Source organism: Pterocles gutturalis, unplaced genomic scaffold, assembly GCF_000699245.1.
Source record: "Pterocles gutturalis isolate BGI_N339 unplaced genomic scaffold, ASM69924v1 scaffold51792, whole genome shotgun sequence".
In the NCBI taxonomy this organism is placed as follows: Eukaryota; Metazoa; Chordata; class Aves; order Pterocliformes; family Pteroclidae; genus Pterocles; species Pterocles gutturalis.
The window spans coordinates 2,799-29,990 of NW_010114795.1; the positions used below are offsets into that span (position 1 = coordinate 2,799).

The window sequence follows — 27,192 nt, forward strand, 5'->3', positions numbered from 1 at the left end:
GAAACTCTCCAGCTTTTTGACAGACTCGTCTTTTGCTGTGTTAGTGAGTCAAAGTAGCTTCCAGAATTATGACAAGCGTGCACTACCCAGAGGTAAACAGCAGGTCTGCATGGCTTACGGCAGAGGAAAGAAGAGCAATAAGGTGTGTCTTCATTTAATAAGTCAATTTAACAGCTCACAGACGCCTGCCTCTTATTGAACTGCATCCCGACTTGCACAGGGACAACTACACATTGGTACGTTGGTAAAGCACAGCACCCGATGGAAGTATCTGAGCTACAGATACATGTGAATAATTCCATCGTTTCTTTTTTTTTTTTTTTTTTTTTTGGTTTGGCTAAACTTGAGTGAATTTTCATAGGGAGGAAAAGCTCTCCTGTTGCTTCCTGGTAAGAAAATAGATGGTTTGCTGTTGAAAGAGGGAGATCTTGTTTCTGAAAGCACTCACTTTCCTTTTGCTGTCTGATTGTACAGTAAGTTCAACTTGCTATAGTGCTAAAAACTCCTCCTAAAAATTTTTGGGGGGTATGTCTTTTGCTGTTTTAGCCAATTTAACTGGTTTACTGTGCAAGCAGATAACTGCCAAAAACAGCATAAGGTAAACAGTTGAAATGTATTGAGACCGCAGAACTAAAATAAGGGAAGGGATTTTGAGACTAAGAGGGAAGAATGAGAGACCTCTCCCTTTCCATAGTAGCAAGCTACTCTAACTGTAATTAATGCATGTAGACCAAAGTAGTCTGAAACCACAGCAGATTGAATTTCAGGTTCTTGCTCAAGACTTGCTAGAGTTATTGATGAACTTTTATAAGAACGAAAATGTGGATATCCTTCCCTTCTCTTTGGAAAGAGCTTCTGGTCAAACTTAAAATAGTGTATCCATCTGAATACGTTGTTTAAATCCTCATAGTTCAGTTTTCAGTTGCTACATAGATAAAATTTGGGAGCAGCTTAGTTATAGGGAGAAATACTGTTGTCATCCATACTTTTATTCATGGTCTTTTAAGACTTTTATTATACAGAAGTTGTGGTGATGACTAATATGGCTCTAACTTGGTGTGTTAAACTAAAACACTGGCAACTGTGATAATTGTGTTATTCTTGCATGTGATTTCTTACTATCTTGCAGTTTGAATGGTTATGTTAGTCTTAAAGTGGTTTTGTCATGTGGACACTGTTTCTGTGATGGTTAGATACTGGTTTACTTATGCTCTCAGTAGATACAGTTCATTACAGAACATTCTCCATATCAGCTTTCCTTTACCTTATTCATGCAAATCTATTTTTATATATCTGTCAGAACTGAAGAAGTGCTTTAATGTAACTGCTGATTATCTCCACTCTTTCAGTCTGGAATCGAGCTGTTTGTGAACAGGCTTGACTCTGTAGAGTCTGTCCTTCCCTACGAGTATACTGCGTAAGTATATTATACTGTTCATGTCATTTTAGTTGTCAGTTCTTCCAAAAAGATTAATTCAATTTATCTTGAAGTATCATCTATATCTTGCTACAGCAGTTTTCCAGTGAGGAGTGTCTATTTATTTTGCTAACATAAGTTTACAAATATAGAATTTTCACCAAGTGGATGGATGCGTATATTCCTTCCTTCTTTTCAGTCGTCTTTGTGCATATGTTAGAAGTAGTGCATGGATTCATAGACCCTCATGTAGGTCGAAGCACTGCTTTAGAGTAAGTAAGGTTAAAATCTGTCTGTATGTGTATTTTTTTCTTTTCTTATCCCCACCCCACTCCACCCCACCAAGAATCTGTCCTGCATGCTTTCAGGGCTGTCGTGAAACTCTGTGAGAAGGTTTAATTTCTGGCTAAAATTCCTGTGCAAATAGGAAACTTCTAATTACTTAAGGAAACTTTTATGCTACTATGTTTAATATAAACTGAGTTCTGAAATAGCTGATGAAGGAATTTGATAGGGGCGGGGGAGGGTTTGTTGTTTTTTTTTTCAAAGTGGGACTGATTGTCACACATTGCTTTGCAGGTTCAAGGAAGAAACTGTTGTCTAGAAGGAAGGCTATACAGTTCCTTTCCTTGTGATGAAGGTGTTGATTTGGGAGCACTGTTTGAGGTCCAATATTTGTATCTGAGAACATTTTATTAACTTTTGTGTCTTTTCTCTAATTCAGGTTTGATTTTTGTCAAGCAGAAGGAAAGAAGCGTCCGTCTGAAAACCTTGGCCAAGTATTGTTTGGAGAGAGGATAGAACCATCTCCTTACAGGGTTAGTTCTCTGACAAGGGGTATTCAGTAATATATGCATTCAAATGTAGCCTAAGGAGATCAGAATCTTGAAGATCATCTTCACAAAGGCTTCATCTCAAAGGACTTCAAAATTAAGATAGAAATCTGTCAGTTTGACATAATTGTAACTATATACTTTACATCACGAAGCTGTAGCCTGAAATGCTGTAGAGGTTGTCCTCTCTCTTTGGAAGCTGCCCAAACCTGATTCTGGCTCCTTGGCTGTCCCCTTTTTAGAGGGAGTTGAGTGCTCTTATTTCTTGGAGCCAGATCTGAAAATATTTCAGTTGTAAAATGGAAGAATTAGAAATGGTGTTAGCCAGCTTGTCTTTTCTGGTGACTGAAGCTCTTGCCTTCTCCGATACACATAGTAGGAGAGAAAGTTATCAATTGAATCTGCTTGGGACAGCATTGCTGCTGTGAAGTTAAATGACTTGTCTGGTAAATCATTGTAGAAAACAGGTTTTAGGCAGTAACAAGGAGCTATTAGTGTAGGGTCCCTACAGTGAGCACAGGAGGGTTTTATAGCACACACCAGTATAAAAAACTCCTCTGGAGGGTTAATATACATAGTCTTGGTAATGTGTTAGGTGTTTTTGTTGTATTGGTGTAGGCAATTGTATATGTATAGGGGAAAGTTGTTAAGTACTGAACAACATTTTTGCTTGTATGTCTTTCATTTTTCTTAGTTCACATTCAAGAAGACGGAGACGTGTAAATCTGTTTGTACAAAAACGTATGATACCACAAAGCCAGAAGATAAACAGAAATTAGACTTTTTGAAAAAAAGTATGCTACTGAATTATCAACATCATTGGTAAGTTGATATAAAAATTCTTAGATTGGTTAGTCTAGTATGTTGATGATAATTAGTTTATAATTATGTATTTGCAAGTTAATGCATATTGAACACTAGGTATTTGCACTGAATCTGTTCCCCTCCTGTTCTTGCAAAGGATGTTATATTGTTTGTCTTAATAAAAAAAATTTCCTTCACTTGAAGGATAAGCACCAGGTATAATGGAAATGAATCTGTTTATGAACATAAAGCTTTATGTAGTTTTTCTGCTGTTTCTGTGCTTACTGTAAAATATTGCTATTTCTTTGCACCTGTAAATGTAGAAGTTAATGCTGCCCTAGTTTGAGAAGAGTCTTAAGAGACCTTCATTCTGTTGCTATATCATCTTCATTTCCTTGAGAGCCTTCGCACTCCCCTTCTAATGATGTGTCCAGGAGATAGGATCAATGGTTCTGAGAGAGTTTGTTTCTCTTATATATGCAAGCGAAAGGTGGCCAGTGAAAATGAATTCCTGAAATAATTTTGAAGAACACGTAAACACTTGGTCCTTTCCTGTTCTCTCAGGCCCTCTGTAACCATCTGAGTCATCTTGGAGCATTCTGGGGCTCTATTTCTGCTTGGACATTTTGGTTCCTTTTTGGTGAGCATTTAGGGAGGGGCAAGACTGAAGTGGCTACACTGACTCTCATGCTGATTTTCAGTTAGGATGCGCTGCATCCACATCCAAGAGCTGGGAAATGTTTATCAGCAGGCTCTGTCTCGATATTGGAAATACCTAGACGCTCTATCTGTATTTGTATAGTGCTTTGTATGTTGGTATGCTGTGCTAACAGCAGCTTTTGGGTGCATGCATAGAGGGAACAACCTGGGCATGAAGTTGTCAGAGTTCCTGTGGCATGTCTTTGCAAGTAATATATGAGCATGGTTTACTGATAGTGCCCATATGATTCCAAATGTATGCTCCCTGCTTCACTGAAACAAGGGTTTCAGTCTTCATCTAATTAGATTTAAACTTTCTGGATATATTAGTAAAAATGCAAGTGAAATGTTGAATGTTGCCACTGTCAATGTTTCTCTGTAACATCACGTTCTGTTTCTTCAGTTTTGAAACACCACCCATGCTGGAAAGGCAGTGAGTGCATTTTCCACTGCTCTTGGGAACTGATACGGGGTATCTCTTTTTAGGGATAACTGGCTCACTGATGTAAATCTTTCTGGGAACCTCTTTGAGTGTAGTTGAAGGTTGATAGATTAGGTCAGAAGGGTTCACAGGCAATAGGCATATGTTTATGTAGGTGAACAGGAAATAATAAAGAAACCCTGAAAGGCACAGCTACTTTTGCAGGGATTCAAATTGTATATGCCTAATGCTGAAATAAGTAGAGCTTCAAACATGCTGGATTTGGTTTATATTCCTATTAAATACTGCATATATTTATAATATGTACACCACTTTGAATTTCACTGATGCATGTTGGTGTGTCAGAAAGCTTCAGTTTTAAAAGTTTATTTTGGTGTATAAATGAAAAATAGTTTCTCAAGGTTATGACCTTGTTACTCTTTGACTGAGATTGAGGTTTTTTTAGGAAAGCCCAAAACTTAAGCTGACTGTTGAAACAGAACCATGTAAAACTAATCACACAGAAAAGTACTTTAGTCTGGTTTTTCTTTTTCCCCTTAGATTAAACTGTTTTACAAATATACTTAGTGTATTTAAGTATCTTTTTTTAACCTATACAACTAACTTGATAGGACTGTTCAGCTTCTAGTAAAATACAGTTTTAGTTTGCAGTGTGAAAATTTCCCTTTAAATTTAGGATACTCTGTACATATTCATATAGTCTTAGTTCTTTTAATAGCACTTTTTGCTAGGCCCACTGCCCTGAAACTTTAGAACCAGAGGCATTAAGAATCCCTGTTTAAGCCTGTTATAGTAATGATAGTCCCCCTCAGCCACAGCTTCACAAAGTGGAAGTGGCTGGATTGTGTGATAAATGGTGCATAGTCCAGGAGTATGGTACAGGGGTATGTTGTACAGGGATCAGCAAGGTAGCATAAGTGAGGATTTAATAGAGGTTTATTATCCAGCTTCAATTTATCATAAAATTCCTGGAAAACGCAGATAGTGCAAAGCACTTTTAAGGTTTTAAAAGCCACCTAATAAGATTAGGAATTGACATACTCAACAGCTATCCTGATAGCTTGGCTGACAATGTTCATCACCAGATGTTCTTGAGAGGCATATAAGAACACTGTTGTATAGCATATTTGCCCCACATGTGTAATATCTTCAAGTCATTTTAAATGTGAAGATTAACTGTGAAAGATGATTTGCTGCTTAAACTGTCAATTTGTTCCAGCATTGCTGCTTGGAGGCAGCTCAGTATGTCTTTGCTGTAGAACATGCAAGGGAAAGCCTTTATCCTGACCAAACTCGTTATCAGTAGGTTAGATATTTACCTAGTTTTGATTGTGAAATGAAAATACTAACAAAAGCAAGATCTATCTCTGTCATATATTATGGAGGTAAAATTCCAAATATGATCTAAGTGTAATGAATTTGCATCTGGAATAGGTCCTAATCAGCAACTTACTTGTGCCCCATAGTAGCATGGTGAAATTAGTAGGGTTTGGTTGGTTCTGCTGCTGTTTGCAACTCTCTGATAGTCTTTGGAATTTCCTGAGAATCTGGAAACTGTTTTTGGAGGGCCTGTCTTCACCCCTTCTGCTGTGTCAGCATGAGCCATGAACATTGCTACTTATTTCTGTCTGGAAGTTAATGGTAGGAATGATGCAGATCTCCTTATGTCTTGTGAGCAAAGGCACCATGTGCTGCTCTTTTTACCCCCATCTATTGACATGCTTTAAAAATAGCGCTACTTTAGAGACTGTTACAATACACATCAAACTAAGAAGTGCTGCGTTGTTGTTTGAAGTAATTCTTGTGTTTTATTAGGTATTTAAAAGTACGTAGTGAGGTGTTATCAGGTATCTGTTAACATTAATAGCCTAGTGGTTATTATGATGAGACATTTAATTATAAAGGATATTCAGTAGCTTGAGGAGTTTTACGAAAAATGTGTTATCTTTCAGTGGGATGTCCTTTTTTTGGTCTAGTGATGCACAAAAAGTGGCAGTTATGCCTTCATGTGTGAAGTTTATTAATAGACCTTTAAAAAACATACCTTGGAGCAAGTAACGTTGCCCTAAGAGCAACTACTGAATTTTGAGTCATTTTTGAATGACTTTCTTTTGGGTTTTAACTTTCAACTAGTTAAAACACTTCAGTCCTATAAAGAAATAGGTTTGGATTTTGGGCTTTTATTTTATCTGTGGTTCCTTTTACAGAGAGACAGAACACCATGTTGGGTATCTTTCTTTATATTTAAAAGTATATTTTTGGTTCTGACGTTTGTAATGTGTGTATCATGTTGAATACTGTTTGTATCTTACTGTCTTATAATTTTCTGCAACTCTTCATGGGGTGTGTGGTTCCTCCACTAATTTTTTGTTGAAACTGAACTATAAACCTACTGGGCTCAGGACTTTTAGGTAAAATGAATATAAATCTTGTGAGGCAATAATATAAAGGCAGCAGGTAGACAATGGAGGGAGGTTTGAAAGTGGTAACCTTCCTAACTGTGTGGTGACTTACAATTTTTTGCTCATGTAAACCATCTAGTTAAAATATTCCATACTCCCAGGGAACTGCAACTGAGATCAATGGTCAGGAATTCACTTAAATAGAAAACAAAACAAAAACCCCCAACAAAACAAAAAAGAAACACAAAACCAAACCAAACAAACAAAACCCATCTTGCACTTTAGCTTTAATGCAAAATAAAAGTTTAAAGAGTGCCATAAAAAATGTATTTTGCAATGGAAGAGCAATGAGGAAGCTGGAGAATTAATAATATGTGTGTGTAGGAAAATTTCTTTTTTTTGTGTTTTGTCTTAAACTTGACATTATCAAGTTCATTTTAGCTGTTTTAGTGGATGATTTTGGCCATTTTAAAGAAACAATAATGAAATGTTAAATTGTTACAACTTTGGAGTGAGAGAGTTTTATGTATGGGGCTATATTTGTAAGGGGACTTCAGAAACCAGTCCAGTGAATAGAATGTTTCAGTGGTCCAAACCACCTTCTGAAGAAATAGATTGATTTTTTTTTTTTTGTTTGTTTTCCTCTAAAAAAGATAAGACTTTCGGTTGAAGAACCATATGCTTATATCATTTGGAAATTGGATTCACAGTAGGTGCAATTCCATGGGTTAAGGTCTGAAAGAAGTGTTATTCTTGTAGTTAATCTTCCAATAATGAGTGTAGCAAAGTTAGATTAATATTAATTTGGCTTTGTTTCCATTACACTGTGTATTTTTAAAGATCGTGAAATGTCACTATGCCATTTCCAGGATTGTGGACAACATGCCTGTGACCTGGTGTTACGATGTTGAAGATGGACAGAGGTTCTGCAATCCTGGTTTTCCTATTGGCTGTTATATTACGGAAGATGGCCGTCCAAAAGATGCCTGTGTTATTAATGTATGTTTATGCAGTTATGCATTTTTAATATCCCATCTTGACTCATTTAAAGACTGGTATTTTTCCTATGTCCTGTTTCTATGGTGAGTCCTCACTGTCATAAGAACTGTTGTTGCCTAAAACTAGGCGAGTGTTTTTATATCTCTGCAAGTACCACAATTTGTAAGCATCATCTAACTGTAACAACTTCGTCTCCTCTGTTACATGATACAGAAGGGCTCTAAAAGGTAGATGAAGGTGCATAGCTTTTAGTACATGTAAAGGGTGAAGGAAGAGAAAAGCATGTTGTCATTCATTGCCTGAGAAGTCTAAACATTTGAAGGCCTGGACTTTAAATTTTTGTGGGATAGAAGTGTTTTCATGGAAGCAGGTTTGCATAGACATGTTTGTACCTCTGCATGGAAATTAATACTCATTGAAGGATTGCTTTCCCTGAAATTTTGTGGGCTGATGGAAGAAGGCAGAACACAAGATTTTTGAGTGAACAAAGCTTCTACTGTGAGAGACAGATCTATTGGGTTAACTGGTGGAGGTCCAGATAAATGCACTGTAAGCATTATGCAGATAATAACACAATAGAAAATCCAAGATGTCTTTAGATTACAGCAGACCTCTTCCATGGAGAGGTCATTGAGAACCTGGAATAGGTTTTTGGTTTACCAAAATGGTCGATTTTACTTAATGGATCTTACCAAAGACAACAGTTTCTGCAGTTTCTAGTTTTCTTTTCTTTCCTTTCCTCCATAGTGTTTCAGAGGCTCCATATGAATGGATGCTGGAACCATGTTCATGATCAAATATGTAATCTGGCAATATTCTTTTACTCTGGGTTAAATACTTGTTTTTAATAAAAGGAAAATAACCTTTGAAGGAGTAACTGAAGGACTGTAGATTAACACATTATTTGTATAACCATTCTTATAATTAGGGTGCTTTGTAGAAAGGGGTGGGGATAGAACCCTGAAGAAGTACTAATTGAACTTCAGTACACATAATGCTTGTGATTTAACAACCTCTTTAGCTGACTAAATTCCAAGCTGATCTTTCCTTTCTACCTGAGATTTGTATTCAGCATTTTTGGCTGCTGCTTACAGTTCATCCCTGGGCATCTTTGGTTTCAAATGCAAGATGGTTCTGTCACAGAGAGCAATTATTTACATTGTTTGTCTTGGAAGGTTATGTTTAATCTGTGAAAAATATACATGTTTTAAAATAGCTGGTGTTTATGAAATGCTTCCGATATTAAAATTGTCATATAGTTAGCTATTCAGTTTGCTACTTTAATTAAATAAAATGGGACATCTTCAGTTACTGAAATATTTTAATAAATATGTATTTATAAATACATTTTATATTTAAGTATGTTTTTCTACTTTTCAACTGTTGTAGACAGTTCATAGCATTAACTTTTCTAATTTGTCTTTTTAATGCAAGACTTTAATGGGAAGTGGGAATACACTGTCTTTGTATTCCTCACATCCTGCATTCATCTTGTAGGAGAACTTGACAGAAAAACTGTACACAGTCTATAATTCTGTTATGTAAACTTCTGCCTAAGGCTTTTGGATGTCTTTGCTTTTTTGATTGTTTAACATAATCTTTTATTATTGCAGTCAGAATTTCATGAAAAAGATACGTTTTATATCTTCAACCATGTTGACATAAAAATATATTACCATGTTGTGGAAAATGAAGCTCTTGGAGCAAGACTAGTTGCTGCTAAACTTGAACCAAAAAGGTTAGTACTTGGAAATAACTTAACAGTGGTCCATTCCAAGATACTTGCTTTGAGTTGAGGACCAGTTGCTAGTCAGAAATGCTTTCAGATATGTGACCTGTTGATTAGCTTTCCTGTTGATTGATGTAGCATAATGTAGGACAGTCTAACATAGTTTTGTTCTGAAGTTGATAGGTCTTTGTTTGGGCCAGAAAACAGATTAAATAAAACCTGGAAGTGGTGTGTGTTCAGTAAAGTAACCCTAATTTCCCTACTGAGGAACGTTTGGTCTTGTGACGGAACAGGCCACCAGTGCCCGAGGCAGGAGTAGTGAGAGTGCAACATTTGATGTCTTGAGCAATCAGGATTTGAATGGAATAATTTCACAAGTGTACTTGTCAGTTGTTCTGGTGTCTATGTAACTCTTGCACAACTGATGTCTGTTTCATTATTTCTTAGCATCTTGTCTTTCCTTTCTTTTGTATTCTCGGTATACCTGAGGCTGTTGCATTGTTGGTCCAGCACCAACATAAAGTAATCAAGTATTTTAAAGTATGAAAGTATTATTTTTTTCTGGCAGAAGTTAGTAATTCTGTTGTTTTAACTTTTTGAGTTTTTTGTAGGTTCTTAGCAGTACTCAGACCTCTCTAATTTTTTTGCTGATCTGCTTTAGAGACTGTGTTCTGTAAAGTTTTATTTTTAGAAGAGACAACTTTTGTTTAAAAAGTTAAAGTATCAAAAAGTCCTCTGCTTATGATACCTTCTTTATGAGTTCTGAAATTTATGAGGCATTAAGAACAATTTTAATATTTAAGGGAAGACTCCTGGATGAAATTGGTGGTTGTGTAAGATGACTTAATTCTTCACTAAGAGTGTTGTCAGTGAAGCAGCATTCATTCTGTGTTTTTTTTTCTCCCTTCAGTTACAAGCATACTCATCCAGACAACCCTGATTGCTCAGGAGTGCCTATGGATATAAGTAATAAGGCTAATGGAGAAGTCAAAATTGCTTACACATACTCAGTTTCTTTTCATGTGAGTACTAAGCTTTCTGTGGTAGTTACCTCCTAAAATCATGCGTTAATACTCTGAATTATAAAGATGGACAACTAAAATTATCTCAGAATAGTAAATTTGTGGTTTTAAAACTTTATTTGAACTGCAATGTCAGAGATGGCTTGGGATTTACCACACAGTTTACAATTTTGCGTACCACCCCACACACACTGAATGTGAAATGCAGATGTGTTTTTTAAAAGAATCATACTTCCCATGTTTACCTTGGTTGTCTGCTAGATTATTTTTCAATCCAAGCTCTAAGTCTGAGAAATTGTGTGTTTCAGCAAATTAGCGTTGTAGGTAGGTTGAAGCTGATAATTTTCTGCTCTCCTGCTGCAAAAGCTTCTTGTCTTCAAGGTCTTCCTGCCATGAAAAACTGCAAAAGAGGAGGAAGCCGGTATTCTTTCTTCTGTTACTCCTCTATTCAAAGACAATATATCAAGCAACTGTAGGGAGCAGTGATGCTTGAATATGACTCATTCTGGTGACGAGCAAGAGATTTTTTAAACAGAATTTGCTGGACAGACTGTTTCTCACTCTTCCCAAACTTCTTCCCTGTTAGTCTAAGACCTACAAATGCAAGTGACTCACTGAAGAGTGCGGATTATAACTAACTGGATTTCTTGACTCCCTGTGTATGTAATGAGGGAATAGCTCATACATGGCAGTTCATATTTTCAGCCTCAATAATTGTGTGATTTTTCTACATATGAAGAAGTCTGTGCCTTCCTTTTTTTTCTGTCGTTATGGATTTTAATCAGAATCTTGGCAATTAATAGATTTAAAAAATAGCAGTAGGGCAATTTTAATTTTTTTAAACCTTTTTCTTGTTTTGATTGCAAGGTCAGTGATGTCTTTCAGAGTGATAGGCCATTGTCATATCAAGGCTGTTCATGTATCTGTCTTAATTCTACTTTTATAGCCTGATGTAGGATTCAGTTCAGCTGTGGTGAAATGGAGACTAGATGGTTGATTTTTTGAAAGTTAGTCAGAGGTTAGCTTAGAGTTAAGGTGTGGGGTCCACTGCCACTGTCATAAGAAGTATACAATCAAGTACTGTCTTAATATCATTATATCACTATGCTGTCTCATGCATGAACCCCTTTTATTTCTTACAAGGTATTATAGCAGTGTTTGAGGAATTACCATGATCCTTCTTTACTCTCGTAAAGTAATGGATTACATGGTAGAGTTCAAAATACAATAAATAGTATAAGAAAAATATTCAGAAGGGGTTATATTATGTATGACTTAATAATTGTATTTTGCGAAATTATATCAGTTATGCTGCTGAAATTAATTTGTATACTGAAAAGCAAGTACTTCTGGAAACCTGTGAGAAGTTAGCATTTAAGAGTGGCCTAAGCTTCGTGCTATTATATTGTTTATCTAAAAAAAATAACATGCCCAGCTGTGTGTGTGTTACTGTCCTGTGCACTATGTTACATCACTTGGAGGTCGTCTTCTCAAATTCCATCAGATTGACAGATCAGGTCACCTCAGGAAGACAGAAAAAAGGAAGTGTAGGTGTGAGGAAAAATGCATTTCTGTCCTAGAATCGTTGATGCTGGTTTAGGAACTTGTTGCTTGCATTGAGACCTGGTTTTATTACCTCCATGAACTAGATATTTGATCTTGGATAAATATTTTTAACCCACTGGTTTTTATATTTTCAAAACCTGGCTTTACTGGAAAGCACTCCTGCTCCTTTATGTTAGAAATTCTGAAATAACATCCTGTCAGAAAAACACCTGACCATTTTTATTAATTGATACTAATGTTTATGGTTTGTTTAATAGCAACCTTCAGGTTGATCAGCATAGTTTATTCCTTTTTTCATGCTTACTCTGCAAAATAAAGCAAAGAAATGCTCCTTTTCTGATCAATGAATACTTAGTCTGAATAAGTATAATCAGTTGAAATGCATGAAGGAATAATTTGTTTCCCTCTACTAACAATGTAAGATTTGTAGTATTGTTTCCCCACCTGTCTTGTGGTATAAGCTGAGTGTAATTGGATTGGTAGTTGGTACTGAAACAAGGTTGTATCAAAGCAAAGGATAATTTGGACAGAGAACTGCCTAAAAAGTGGAACTTTATGCTGGAGACTATATAGCAGAGCTTAGTTTCTCAATATCTGTGGTGTTGACTTAGGCTAAAAAATGCGTATTCTTTGTTATTTTGCTTGTCATTTGAATTTCAGATGAATTAATGTAATTCTTGAAGGGAGGAAGCACAATTAAATTAATTTTAAATGCCTTTATGTCCTAAGAAGACATGGGTGCTAAATACTCTTCAGAAAATATTTTGGTTTAGATTCTGTGGCCAAATCTTAGGTTTGTTTTAGGTAGTTATTATTAAACTATTCACTTTAAGGCATGCAAAATTAAATTTTCAATTTGTCTTGAGATCTAAGATCCATGAACATCAACTTGTAAATTTAAGTTGGATACTGACTGTATCTGAAACTAATGTGTTTATTCTTTCAGGAAGAAAAAAAAATAAGGTGGGCATCAAGATGGGATTATATTTTGGAATCTATGCCTCACACTCACATTCAATGGTTTAGGTGAGAAAAAAAGTTTATCTTAAAGTGTACAGTACTGAAGTGTTTAAATTACAATTTGAATTATGGGAGTTTCTTTCTTTTTTTTAATTCAGTATTATGAATTCCTTGGTCATTGTCCTCTTTCTGTCTGGAATGGTAGCTATGATTATGTTGAGGACACTGCATAAAGACATTGCAAGATACAATCAGATGGATTCCACTGTAAGTCTGAAATGTACCTTCTGAAATTTACTTGGAATGCAATTTTTTCAGCTGAATGTATTTCAGCAGCAGGCTATTTAAATGTCAATCTACTGTATTAAAATAAGTGTATTTTCCTTTACAGGAAGATGCTCAAGAAGAATTTGGCTGGAAACTGGTTCATGGTGATATTTTCAGGCCCCCAAGAAAAGGAATGCTGTTGTCTGTTTTTCTAGGCTCTGGCACACAGATCTTAATAATGACTTTTGTTACCCTGTGTAAGTAATAAAGTGGGGAGGAGTTAGTTCAGTACAGATGATCTTTCACTGCTGATTGCATGGTACTAATAAAAACAGTAGTATGGTTTTTGTCTAGAAATCTAAAAGTCTAAGATTAGAAACAGCTGAGCTGATATAGTGGATGTGCAACTTAATATACACAGATTTTAAGATAACTGATGTGCTGGCTTTACGTTGAATGTATAATTATTTTCTAAAATTGTGCATCTCTGCTTCACAGTTTTTGCTTGCCTGGGATTTTTGTCACCTGCTAACCGGGGAGCTCTAATGACCTGTGCTGTAGTTTTGTGGGTACTGCTTGGAACTCCAGCTGGTTACGTTGCTGCCAGATTCTACAAATGTGAGTAAAAGTTATTTAAAATGACAGGGCTTAAGTTCATTAAAGTAAATTACCATCATAGAACAGTTCCAGTACTGTTTCTAGTTTCCCTCAGGGCAAGATGGGAGAAATGTACTTACCAGCAGAAAACACATATAGAACACTGACATGGTTACATTGGGTTTGATGCAATCATGTTGAAAGCCCCTGAATTGCTCTTGCTAGTATGTATTTATGGAACTGGGAAGCAAATTCCATTTTACTAATACTAAGCTCATTACATCAGACAGTTTTCCGCTTCCTACGGTTGCGGGAGGGTGTTAACTTGTGTTTAGTTTTAGCCATCAATGTTGCTTGGTAACTTTTTTTTTTCCCTCCCAAATCATGAACCTCTATTCTTGCCTGCCTGAGATTTGTAACCTCTTCTTAGGTAGTTTCTAGGTCTTTGGGAGAATGGTGCTTATCAGACTGTGGCACAGGCACAGGGGGAAGGATTATTAGGTGTTCTTTCGTTGTAGAAATCAACCCAGTGGTGTTTGGGCACCTGACAGTAGTTAGTTGATATTGTTTTCCTTAACTGAACCTGGCTAGCTATTGTTTCAAGGCCTCCCTACCGACCTTAAACAGTTTGCCTCTGTACCTTCTGATTTATTTTAAGGTGAAGCATGCCATTCTGCATACAGCTTGCTTTTTAAGGTGCAAGACTCTTTATGACTGAGTGAGCTGGAACTTTTGGACTATTTTAGTTCTAAACATATAGGGCTAGAGGAGTTTATTTCTGAACTTCAACCTGGCAGTAGGCATTGGAGTTCGTTCTTCTGTTTTGAAATTTTCTTGTGGAGAGAATCACTGGGGTTGTATTTTGTAGGAAGTTTTTCCACAGTGGTAGTAGTGTGATAATGAACTATTCCTTGTCCTTCTCTTCAGGCCTACTAGACTGAAATGGAAGGAGACTTTAGGAGTAAGAGCATAACTGAGAACAGAATTGTTGTTTATATTATGCTGTATACTATGTGTTTTGAAGAATATTTTGAAGTGTATTGGTGTTAAATTGAATCCAGTATCTTTGGTGGAGATGTAGCTAATAATAATTACATTTCATATTGTACTTATTGGCAATCATTTAGTTGATACTTGAATATTGTGTTTAACTACTAAGATAGTGAGTGACTGATGCGGAGATATTCTTGTTATAACATGAGGTGGTACATACCCCATACAGAGCATGTAAACATGAGCGTTTCTCCTTGTAGTATACAAATAAAGTAATGTGATACATAAACCGAAATGCAACTGAAATGGATATCCAGCTTTTAAAGTGGGTTTTTTGTGTTTTTTTTAACATTGCATTTAAAAAGTGAAACCTGAGTCAAAATTAAATGGTTAATGTTAATAACTGGTGCCATGTTCTACCAGGATTTTGTGAAGAAGTAGAAACTTACTTAAAATCACTCTAACCATAATCACTTCTGACTCTTGAAGTGAAGCATGTCATTATGGCAGTGTTCAGATGAAATTGTCAGCTTCACTGAATTCCAGCAGGATATTTTCATTTTTGAAAGTATGCTGACTAGAATTTTTATCAGCATAGTGCAAGTTCATGAAGATTTTCTTAATAAAGCTATCTTTGGTCTTTTGATATCACCACTGCTTAATGTCATTAAGACTCAAGAGAATATCACTACTTTATGTAAGTATCTTCGTCCAGGCTTTCTTGTAAGATTCTTACGCAAGAATTATTTCAAGAAAACTGTTAAGCTTGCTTTACATTTTCTTTCTTTTATTTTTTTTTTTTTCCTTCCTGATGAAACCTGCAGACTACTGCTGGAAAGCTTATGCTTATTAATCACTCCAGGTTTAAGCTGTTTTTTAAAGACTTAAAAGTACTGCAAATCTGCTTCTTCTTTTTAACAGATAAAGTGGTCAGAGACCCGGTTTATTTACTTGGATGCTTTTCCTGACCTTGATCTGAGGCTTTTCTCTTCTTTGGAGCTCTGTGATTAAGCAGTATGATGAGGGATTTCACTTTTATTACTAAAGATTTAGTTTACTGTTTTAAACTTGGGTGTGATAGCGCATTTGAGTTTTTGAAAGCTAAGTATAACAGGTAAATGGACTGGAAGATTAATAGTTGTGAGCTTAATGGATGTTTTGATGACTGTCAAATGTTTTAATACAGCATTTGGAGGGGAGAAGTGGAAAACAAATGTCCTGCTGACATCATTCCTTTGTCCTGGGTAAGTTGAGAATATAGCCACGATTAAAAGAATTAAATTGCTTCTCTGACATGCGTGGCTAATTTTTAAGTTTCTGCTATCCAAGCAAATCTTATTACTTTGTCCCTTTATTCCAGAAGCTACAAGAATATTATGGCACTTTTGACAAAGATGAATATGTTAATGGCATATCATCCTTAGATTTTTTTTTTTGTAAACTTTTTTTTTACTCTCACCACATGAAAAAGTGGATTAAGAATGAGCATTATGATAGTAGTAAGTTTTAGACGGACACACTTTTTCATTGCTTTCTTTTACTCTCTAGGCTGTTTCTCTGACCACACTGTAGTTGGTCTTATATAGTGTCATATACTTTATAAACACTGTGATAGATGTTTCTACTTAATCACAGCAAGCAGTCTTACCCTGAAGTGTGGTTAAGACAAGCATATATTTGAAATTGCTTAGTTGGAACTTCAGCTCCTGCTGGAGGTCACTCCTGCTAGATTAACAAAGACGTGCTTGTTTGACCTCTTCATTTTGATATTTTGTATGTGTCATTTGGTTTTAACAGAGATTTACACTAAAATCTTCATACAGTGCTATTGTTTGTTAACATTATTAAATGTTAAAGGTTATTTCTGTGCTTTAAGTGTGTTATGTGTTTTTCAGAATTGTATTTGCAGATTTTTTTATCATGAACCTCATCCTCTGGGGAGAAGGCTCTTCAGCGGCCATTCCGTTTGGTACTTTGGTTGCTATTTTGGCACTCTGGTTTTGCATATCGGTACCACTGACGTTTATTGGTGCCTATTTTGGTTTTAAGAAAAATGTAAGTGTTTTTAAGAAATTGTTTTGTAAGTATGTTATACATGTATATACTTTTTCACTGTATAGACTATGTCTCAGGTGGCACGTAAGCTAGTTGAACTGGCAGCTCCGGTTCTGTTCTGTTACTTTAGAACTGCATTTAGATATCCAGTCTTGAGATTCCAAGACTTTCATGTTCAGTTGGTTGGTGGTGATGATATTTCTCCACAACAGTTAAGGTTATAATTGTATTTAATTGAGTGACTGCTCCAGATAAAGCAGTGATTTGGGTATTCTTTATTTTAATTAGCATCTATCTAATTACTAAAAAAATTAGTTGACCCAGCCAAGCATAAGGGAAAGCAACTTAGGTGTTTCTGGTTTTCCCCCATGTTTTTTGTTCCTGTTTGCCCTCTACACTGAGTCTTTAGAAGGATATTTTCGTATCAAATTGCTAGAGTTCTTGTGAAATCTCTTTGCATAAGTGTTCTGTAAATAGTTATCACTGCTTGGCAGACATTCATTGGGATTTACTCCTAAACCAACCAATTTTAGTTATTTATATATGGACTTTCTGTGACAGTGGTGACCAAACCTTCTTAAATAGTGAAATCAGTTATTCTCTTTTTGCTTAAAAAGCGGTTTATTGTGCCCCACAAAATTAAAGATCTCTAAGTTCAGATATTTTGTGTTTTTTTCCTGTGTAGGAAGCCAGAGTTCCAACTCTCTGTAGCTCTCATGGAATACCTTCAAAGAATATTTAAGTGTCTTAGAAGGCAGTTTTTTTGGTCTGCTGTAGTTATCCCATTTTTTCTTAACCAGAATTCAGTGGGTTTTTTCTGATAACCAGGTTGAAATTCCAGCAAACCCCCCTGCATTGTACAGAGGCAGTTCCTTGAATAAAGCAAGATTTGATAAACTATAAGGCAAAGTGACAGGTGTCATAACATATGTTAAAATCAAATCAGAAAGCAAGTACCTAGCAAGTATTGATGCTTTTGATGTAATCTTTATGAAAGGGGAAAGATGGCAAAGTATGCATTTATCTGCCTTAATTTTTTTCCCCCTCACGATTTTGATCTATGGATGTTTCTTAAATTAGGATTTAATTGCCAGATTGAATCCTCTCAGCTTGTAAATTTACCCTAATGTGATTCCTGGAGTAAATCCTGAAAAAACAACATCCAGGGATTTTTAGAAGGGGAAAGCAAGAGTCTGCACCACCACAACCCCCCAGCAAAAAGTGAGAAATCTGCTCAGGCTCTGTAATAGAGTGGTAATCATAAAAAGGGAAGTCCAAAATATCTGTTGCTATGTTTTCAATATGAGCTGTCTTTTAGCTTGTTTGTCTAGCAAATCTTGGTAGCTAGGCTGGTAGCAAAAGCAGATGTAGTGGTAGCTGGCTATGTGCATCCTCAAAACAAATAGTAAACTTTTGCCACCACTCATTTCAAAAAGAAAGCAAAAAGGTGGTGCTGTAGTTTGACATGTTATTCATTTAGCAATTTTTTATATTTATTTAAAGGCTATTGAGCACCCTGTTCGCACAAATCAAATTCCTCGTCAGATTCCTGAGCAATCATTCTATACAAAGCCATTGCCTGGCATTATCATGGGAGGGATTCTGCCTTTTGGATGTATCTTTATACAGTTGTTCTTTATTCTTAATAGTATTTGGTAAGTCAACCATGATCTGTTTGAATGTTCTTTGTCATAAAAGGTGGCAATTTTTTGGTGAAAGTTTTTCTTCAGATGTTTTGACTGATTTTTTGGTGATACGGGGTTACCAGAATACTGGTTCAATAAAAATTTAAATGTTAACATCTTTTTAACGTTTTGTGGTTTAGAAGATATTCAGTGCCTGTTTTGCTTGTTGCGGTGTGGAGAGAGGTGGCTGTGATATGCTTAGCAATTTACAGCTGACCTACAGTATTCAAATAGCTAGTTTTCTCATGCTACTCCTCTGACTTCATGTGGAAGTAGCTCTAAGGCTGACATATGGTATGTAACTTGAGAGTAGTAAGTGTATTAAAATTTACTTGAGTGGGTTTTTTTATAGTTGTTGTTGAGCTAGAAAAGCATTCCTACTCTTGGGAGAAAAACAGAAACAAGAAGAAATTTTGTGAAATCTTTATAAAGGCACCAGAGAGTAATTATTTTAAAAAAATAAAGCACCAAAGACTAGTCCAGTGTAAGCGAATTCTGATATGAGCTCATAGCACACTGCCAAACTAATCTACTGTGAGAGATTTGTCTTCCTTCTGGCACAATTTAGTTATTGGATCTTGTTAAACTGTTTCTGAACCTTGAATAGGTGCCTGTACCCAACGTAGACAGCTACAGCATTTGACATATCTTGTTATTTTGCAGCTCTGCCCTTTTGATTGAAATGTGAGGTGAAATCCAAGTTCTGCCAAAGTCAGTGGAAGAGGTCACGCTGACTTCACTGGAACTATAATTTCACTCATTGTGTCTAGTCAGTTCTTTCCCCTAAAATCCCAACCACAGGCATGCTTTGGGCTTGCTTTCTCACTGTTTTCAGATTGAGCTGCCAAAGCTCCTATTCCTCAGTTAAAAAACAAATTAGACAATTGTATGGCCACACAACTGACAGTACCTCGTTAGGAAGGGGAGTACTTAAGGTGAAGGCGATATTACTGCATATGAAGAAATAATATCAGCATAGTGTCCATTTTTTTATTTAACTCCCTTTTATAGGTCTCACCAGATGTATTACATGTTTGGTTTCCTGTTTCTGGTATTCATTATTTTGGTTATTACATGTTCTGAGGCCACAATATTGCTCTGCTACTTCCATCTATGTGCAGAGGTAAGAAATATCCTTCAGTACTCGCACTTGACACTGTTTTTAAGAATGCTTCTAAAAATTTTTAAAGCTTTTGTAATTTGAAATAAGTATTCCAGAATTCAACATAAACACCGTTACTACATGGACTTAAACCATGTCTTTAAAAAGAGAAGCAGAAGTGAAGCAGGCTACTTCTGGCAAAACTTGAAACAAATATTACAACCCTGCACTGAGTACTGCTAAGTCAGATATCTCATCTCTAGAGTCTAATTCCCTGTTTTCTGAAGACGCTAAACTAATCCATTAACTTTGTTCAATCAAAGTAAATTTTTGCACATGCCCAGCCTTTGGGGTGGGGAAAAAAAATCTCTGTGGCTGGCAATAATAGTATGTCTGCCTTATTTGGGTTTTTAGACTTTTGCCTATTTGATATTGATCTTTAGATTTCTTATCTCTAATTGGGAATGGTGTAGTTAAGGCAGTATTGATTATATACAGTTTTTTTCATGTAGATAAAAACTACAAAAAGTCACTTTTGGATAAAGTGATAATAGAAACAGCAGCTGTGCATTCAGTAATAGGGTCACTGCATTTAATGTCTTTTGTTTTTCCCCCTTTTAGGACTATCACTGGCAGTGGCGTTCATTTCTGACTAGTGGTTTCACTGCAGTTTATTTCCTAATATATGCAATACATTATTTTTTTTCTAAACTGCAAATCACAGGAACAGCTAGCACTATTTTATATTTCGGTTATACCATGATTATGGTTTTGATCTTCTTCCTTTTCACAGGTAGGTATATTGAAGCTTAATTTTAAATTTTGAGTCTACCTTTAGCTTTGCACAGTAGAATCCTTGGCAAAACTTATCTTCATACAGGAGCATAAATTTACATATAAGTCTTTGATTTTTTTTTTTTCCAGGTAATTGTGTAGCATTTTGTAATTGTGATCACAAATTTTAGTGAAAGAGATTACATGAGGATGAGGTAACACGCTACTGCTAATTTAAGGTGTGCCATATAATTAGATCTTCAAATAATGGCACCTTTAAATGTGATCAATACTTCTCCAGATTTCGTTTCTCTATTAGTCCTGTGACAAACTCAATTTTTTAAATCGGTTGCCTTTGGAGAAACACACTTCAAATCACACATAGTCAAGTCTAAAGTTACAGTGTTAATTAAGGAGAAAAATGCAGCTTTTGTGAAACAGGAGGAAGAAAGAGAGAGGAGTAAAAGTTGACAGAGAATACTTTTTTTCTCTTTTCATTTGCTCTCTTCCAGAGTTTCTTTACCTTCTTTTCCAATTGCATTGAAGTGGTAGGGGAAGAGGACAGAAGTTCCTAATTATTTTTTGATGTAGTCTTGTCAGAACCTTGTCATCTTTTGGAAAAGCACCTGTATTAGGTGCTTGCACTTCAAATTCCTATTCAGTAAGTGAGATGAGGTGACAAAATCTTCCTTTGTCATCTTCAGTTCTGTCCTGGTTTCAGCTGAGACAGTTACCTTTCTTCGTAGTAGCTAGTGTAAGGCTGTGTTTTGGATTTGTGCTGAGGAGAAGGCTGATAACATACTGATGTTTACAGTTGCTGCCAGGACAGTCAAGGACTTTTCAGCTTCTCTGCTGTGTTAGTGTCTGCAGGTGCAGGAGAAGCTGGGAGGGAGCACAGCCCCGATTACTAGCCTAGGATTTGACCTTAGGTTTAGGATTGAGACACAAATTGGCCAATGGTGTATTCCATATAATGCACGTCATGCTCAGTGTATACATGAGGCTCTGTCCAGAAGTTCTCTCTTGCTCTGGGTTGTCTCCCTCTGGGTCAGCCCTCTCTCAGGGTTATCTCAGTCTCTCGGATTCTCGGGCTCTTTTCTCTGTTTTGGGACTCTCCCTGCTCCAGGATCGTTAGCCAGGAATGGGCTGAGCCTTGGTCCTCAGGGGGTGAGCAATATCACTGTGTATCACTCATTTGTACATTTGTATATATTATTATTATTTTTTCCAATATTACTATTTCCAGTATTATTGTAGTTTAGTTATTAAATTGTTCTTATCTAAACCCATGAGTCTCTTTTCTCTTCACCCCTTTAATTCTCTCCGCCACCCCCGGAAGCAGGGAGGGTGAGTGAATGGTGGTGTGGTGTTTTGCTGCCAGCCAGGGTAAAACTACAAGTACTAAGAAGGGTTCCTCAGTCAGACACGTGTCCCTTGTTTGGGGTGGAGGAGTGACAGTGAAAGATGCAAGAGATCTCCTTTCAAACTCTGATGCAAGAAGGCAGCAACCACCAGCACTGTACCCCAGAAATCTTAAAAATAACTAAATTCTGTTCCAGCCTAATGTAGTCGGTCTTTGTGAACTTCAGCCTACAGAGCAGTGTTTTTGAAAGTATTTTGAACTGATCGATGCTTTAATTGATTTCAAGCTGCATGTTTATGGTGAAGTTTAATGATTCCTGAGGCTTTGATATAGATTTATATGTACATCTATAAAGGCTATATTTTGAGGCCTCCTAAAACATAAATGCTTTGTCACCAGAGGTTTTAATACAGATCTCACTATAAGTAAAATTTTCATTTCTAGTTAACATAAGAGAACAAAAAAAACCTAGTGGGAAAAGAACTGACATTTGAGAATGGTGTTCATTTTAAGCGTAACTGAATATTAATTTCAAAGACGTCACCACTGCAGCTTAGGAAATACTGAAGCTGTTTGTGCACCATGACTGAATGCAGATGATGAATGCAGGAGCAAGAGCCTGCAAGGAGTTTCTTGGGTTATTGCCTGTTATATATATACAGGACGTTATATAAGCTCTTTGAAAAGTGATCAAGCTGTGTTCTGAAAGTGGGTAGTTTTATCTTCCATCCTTTTTAAGCCAGTCTAATGTGTTTTGGCACTACTTGTGGATGTTTTGTAAGTTACACATCATCTCTACTTTTATTTATATTTTGTGTACTGGTTTGCAAGTAGTTCTGATTATGTAGATCAGACATTCTACCTCCCTTTCTCACTCTTACTTCTCACCCTGCCTTTCTCTGAACCTTTATTTCTGATCTGGGTTTACTAATAGTCTCATTGAACTAGATAATTTAAGTATGCATGGCTGTTCAGCTAGAAATGAACGTGTACTGCCGTATATAGATCAATTTTAAATGCGGTGCAAACTTGCAAAGTAGCACAAAAAAATAATGAGGCCTTACCTAAGTGTAAGGTCAATTAATTTAGTTTCACTAGCTTTCCCAATAGATGTTTAGCATGTCTGCCTTTAATAGTAAGCAGTTTTATCAAAACCAGAATTATGTTTACCTTGTCTCTTTGTTCAGTCTGTTTACTTTGGATGCATACAGTAATTCTGGAGTGCACACATTCAAGATAAAGGGGATTTACAGTAAATTTTCTATATTAAGACTTGTCTTAGCTGCCTTTCTACACCTAAGGTACCCATATAACTTCCATCTTTTGCCCTTATTTTTTCAAGTCAGTCATGTCACATGACATCATCTTAATGCCTCAAGATGTGTCCAGTGCATCCCCCCTTTCCTTTGCTCACACATTCGCTGTCAGTTGACCAGTTGGCTGTGCAGCACATGCCAGGAAATTTGGAGAGCCCTTTTCGGGGTAGCTTCACCAGCGCGCAAATAAGAAGTGGTTTACTCTCAGACCCCTTTAGATGCCTTCTGTGGTAGTCATTTGTATGTAACTGGGACAGTGGAGGTGCAGGTTACGCTGTGCAACTTGAACTAGGCTTTCAGAGGTTGTATGCTTTAGTTTTTTTAAATTTTCAGTTTCTGTATTGAAATTAGGGGAGAATACCTGCAAAGTTAACCAAACCATTAGAACTTGGAAATGTCATATGCTTAATGATTTTTTTTATCTACTTTCCATAAGATTAACTGCAAATTATCCTTTAATTTGAGGGAATAGTCCTATTTTTTATGATTTCGGAGTAATTTTGTCCACATAGGTTGATATGCATTCAGAGACAGATATGCTCAATTCTCTGAGATTTACTAAAGTGCTTTGAGATAAGAAAACGTTAGAGGCAGGGTAAAGGGACAGGCAGTTCTTCTTCAGTTTCTTAAATGAAAAAAGCATATTAGCAATTTAGCAAAACCTTCTTCATAAAGGCAACCAACTTCCTATGTCAGGATGATAAAGAAGCTAAAAAGGGAAAATCCTAATTGTTGTATCAAAACTGTTCTGCTGCTGCTTACTCATCTGTTAAAAATCGTCAGTATCGGGAAGGGTTTTGATGGTGCCCTGCTGCTATGTCAGTGTAACACATGCTTCAGGCACTTGCATCCATACTGCATTCCAGGTCATTGATCAGACTCAGCAGGCAAAATACCAGGAGCTACATGACAAATCCTTGATTCACAGCTGGGACCACAACTACGTATCATAGTAAATGAGTCAGTTAAACATCAGTAGTTTAGCAACCGTGAAGGAAAAAAAAAAATACCGTTATATCATTCATGGTTCTTTCCAAGCTTGTGTAGTGAATGACTTAGCACACAACTTTCATTGTGCCTCTATCAGATCTGAAATAAAGGCTTTTTTTTTTTCTTTAAAGAACTTACTTGTCTCTTGCACAAATTAAGGCTATGATTTTAGAAGAGTTACTCAGGCAAAAATCAGATCATCTTCAGGGCTTTTTTCCTGTCCTAGTTTTTGTGGGAAATGAAGGTTCCTGTTACAGGTGTTCTGAGCTGCTGTATTTGTAATATGTAATTGTCATTCTGGTCAAGGCTGCATTTTGAAGTAATACAGTTAGATTAACAGCGCCCAACTCTATTAACTACTTTGCATTTAAAAGAATATTTTTTTAAAAAACCTCTCGTGGAGCTTCACAAAGAGAAGGAGTGGAGCTGTTTTTCTTCAGCTAGCAGGCTTGTAAGTCATCAAAGAAACAGTTTTCATCTTTAAATTTCAGTTCAAGTTTGCTTATACCTTTTGACTCCCTTAAGTATTTCAGAAATGTTTATTTTAAGGTATGTAACACGTTTTCAATAGGAAGTACAAGTTGCATAGTATCTTTACTATGGTTTGAAATTTGTATTAACTTGATTTGTGCAGAAATAAAGGTAGTTCTGTAATTTGTGAAGACCTTAAAATATCACTAAGAAATGGGAACTCCTTTTGATGCTCTCAGTCTAATTGGTTTATTAAATATAATATCAGTACTCTGACCAGCTGCTGAACAGATCATGTAAAGTGTATGTGACTAGTCACTGAAGAAGGGTGAAATGCAGCAATGTGAAGGAGCTGGATGGGGGAATAATGAAATAACAAAGAACAAATATGTAGGAAGAGAAATAACATAGAAACATCTTAAAACAAGAATCTTGCACGTGATCAGGTCTATGATTGTAAAAATAATGAGCTACTTTATATAGTAGTTGATGCCTATAAAGACAAGGTACTGTCTGTAACTTTCCATTATCTGATCTGATGGATGTACTGAAGAGTAAAGATAGCAGATTGCATATACGTACGTCCTGATCTATAAACTACAGGTAGAAATTTATGTATTCTGTCAGTTTTCCTAACGTGTAACTTTTGTTCCCTTTTTTTTTAGGGACAATTGGGTTCTTTGCATGCTTTTGGTTTGTAACCAAAATATACAGTGTGGTGAAAGTTGACTGAAGAAACCCATGTAAAGAATGAACACAGAAGAGGGTTAATCTTCATTAATGTAATTTAAAGACTTGGTCCAGTTGATGAACTTGAGCTTTATCAGAAGTATTGGCTTCCTGTTGTTTCAGAATGATACTGAATATGCAGCTGCCCCAACCACTTTTTCCACTAACACGTTTGTATTGTGACTTAACAACCTGTTTTCATTCAAATCTTAATGAAGATCAGAGTTACAATATTTATGCATTTGTAAATACCACTACACTTTAAAAGAAATGTTAAATTCTAATGGCAGAATAGAAGTGGCTGTATTACACAACTTAATGATGCTTCTGATCAAAGTACAACTGTAAATAGGTTTTTCTAGCTTGGTAGGTGGGATGAATTATTTTTCTTTGAGGGAAGTGAGAACTTTTTATTATGCTAACTTTGAAGGATGACTCTTAAGAAGTGTTGCTTTTAGTTTGGATGTGATTTTTATTTTTTACTGGTGTTACGTCCATAAATATTCTGATTTCTGTGACTTCATTAGTTTCAGTGTTCTTGGCCTTTTAAACTATGTGCCTCTGAGTCCTTGAATTTATAAATTCATAATCTAATAAATATTGTAAAAATGTCTTCAGTGGCTCATTACCTAAGTTCATAAAAATATGTAAATACAACTGTATTGAAGACGGATGCTTAAAGATTGCATAGAATATTTTATGGCATTTTCTATGGTTTGATGTATATTGACACACCCTTGGATCTGCAAGAAAAGTTATTTGTGCTACATGGCTATAACACTGAAATGTGATTGTGGCGCATGAGTATTAAATTATACGCACATTTAACAAAACCACTCTGCAGCATTAATCCAGTCCATAACCCAGATATATTTTCAGAGATTGCTATGGAATCGTCAGTATGTTGAGAAGATCTTACAACGCATGAGTTAGCGTTCTCTCCTGGTCATGCTTTTAAAAGATCTTGATGATGCATATTCTATACGGCAACTATTGCTGACTGTACTTAATGTAGGTTAAAAAAAAAGAAAATCACTATTTTTGCTTTATATTAAGAAACTAATGTTGATTTTGGATGATTAGCATTAAACCTATATTTGGGGGTTTTTGAAAATGGAGTATTTTGTTCATATCTTATTCAGTAATTTTAGACTCATAACACAATTTGGCTTTTGGCGTGCTTTCACAAGCCTGATAATATTTTATTTAAAATTAAACTTCATGTACCAATGCCATTCAAAAGGTTGGGTTTTTTTATTCTTACCTGTTTACTTTTCTAAAAGACCTTAACCTAATGAGGCTTGAATATTGAACACAATAAAAATATCTTTGGTTAAGGTAATTTGTCATTATTAACCTCCTAAAAGTTGGCTTGTCAAAAGACTTCAGGTGACATTTCCTCAATCGCTGCACTCCACAACCCCTCCCAGATGAACTGTACCACACTCATGCTCTGCCTGTTCCCAGCCACAGTTCTGTTCAGATGCTGTGGACAGGTTTGTTCTCATGCCCCTCCCCACATGCAGTCACTAGGAAATGCTGATTTCAGATAAATCTTCCATGTTTTCTGTTCAAAACAGGAAAAGGGTGTGGTAAGTGTTTGTTGTTTACTAATGGAATGAGCTGTAGTGTGACTCTTGATTTAAATTTTAAAGTATAAAATTGAATATTCTTAATATCCCTGGTTTTGTGATCACCTACTGTATGTATAGTCACTGGTCAAAATCATCAATAGTTATTACACAAATGGGAATGCTTAGTTTGAGAAACACGAATTAGTTGTGTATTACTGAAATACAAATATGATAGATGCTGAAGAATTTCAGTTTAGTGTTATGAAAACAGATTTTTGTGATGTATTTACAACTGCTGTTTAAAAATCAGATTAAGAGAAGTGAGATGTAGTCACTATGGGTATATTGGTTTGAAATTGATGGATGTGTTTCCCTGCCTGCCCCCCCCCCCCCCCCTTCTTTT

General features: G+C 36.0%; 1 protein-coding gene across 1 annotated transcript; it reads left to right on the forward strand.

The window, feature by feature from the left end:
* On the forward strand, positions 1–25,826 carry TM9SF2 (transmembrane 9 superfamily member 2; the record flags this gene model as incomplete). Its single annotated transcript, XM_010074915.1, has 17 exons — positions 1–142; positions 1,350–1,417; positions 2,142–2,235; positions 2,945–3,072; positions 7,467–7,596; positions 9,210–9,334; positions 10,236–10,347; positions 12,860–12,939; positions 13,032–13,140; positions 13,265–13,397; positions 13,639–13,758; positions 15,917–15,974; positions 16,626–16,785; positions 18,289–18,440; positions 19,482–19,593; positions 20,194–20,365; positions 25,152–25,826. Coding segments are annotated over 17 exons (1,963 nt in total), but the record flags the coding sequence as incomplete, so codon positions are not given.
* Positions 25,827–27,192: the final 1,366 nt, after the last annotated feature.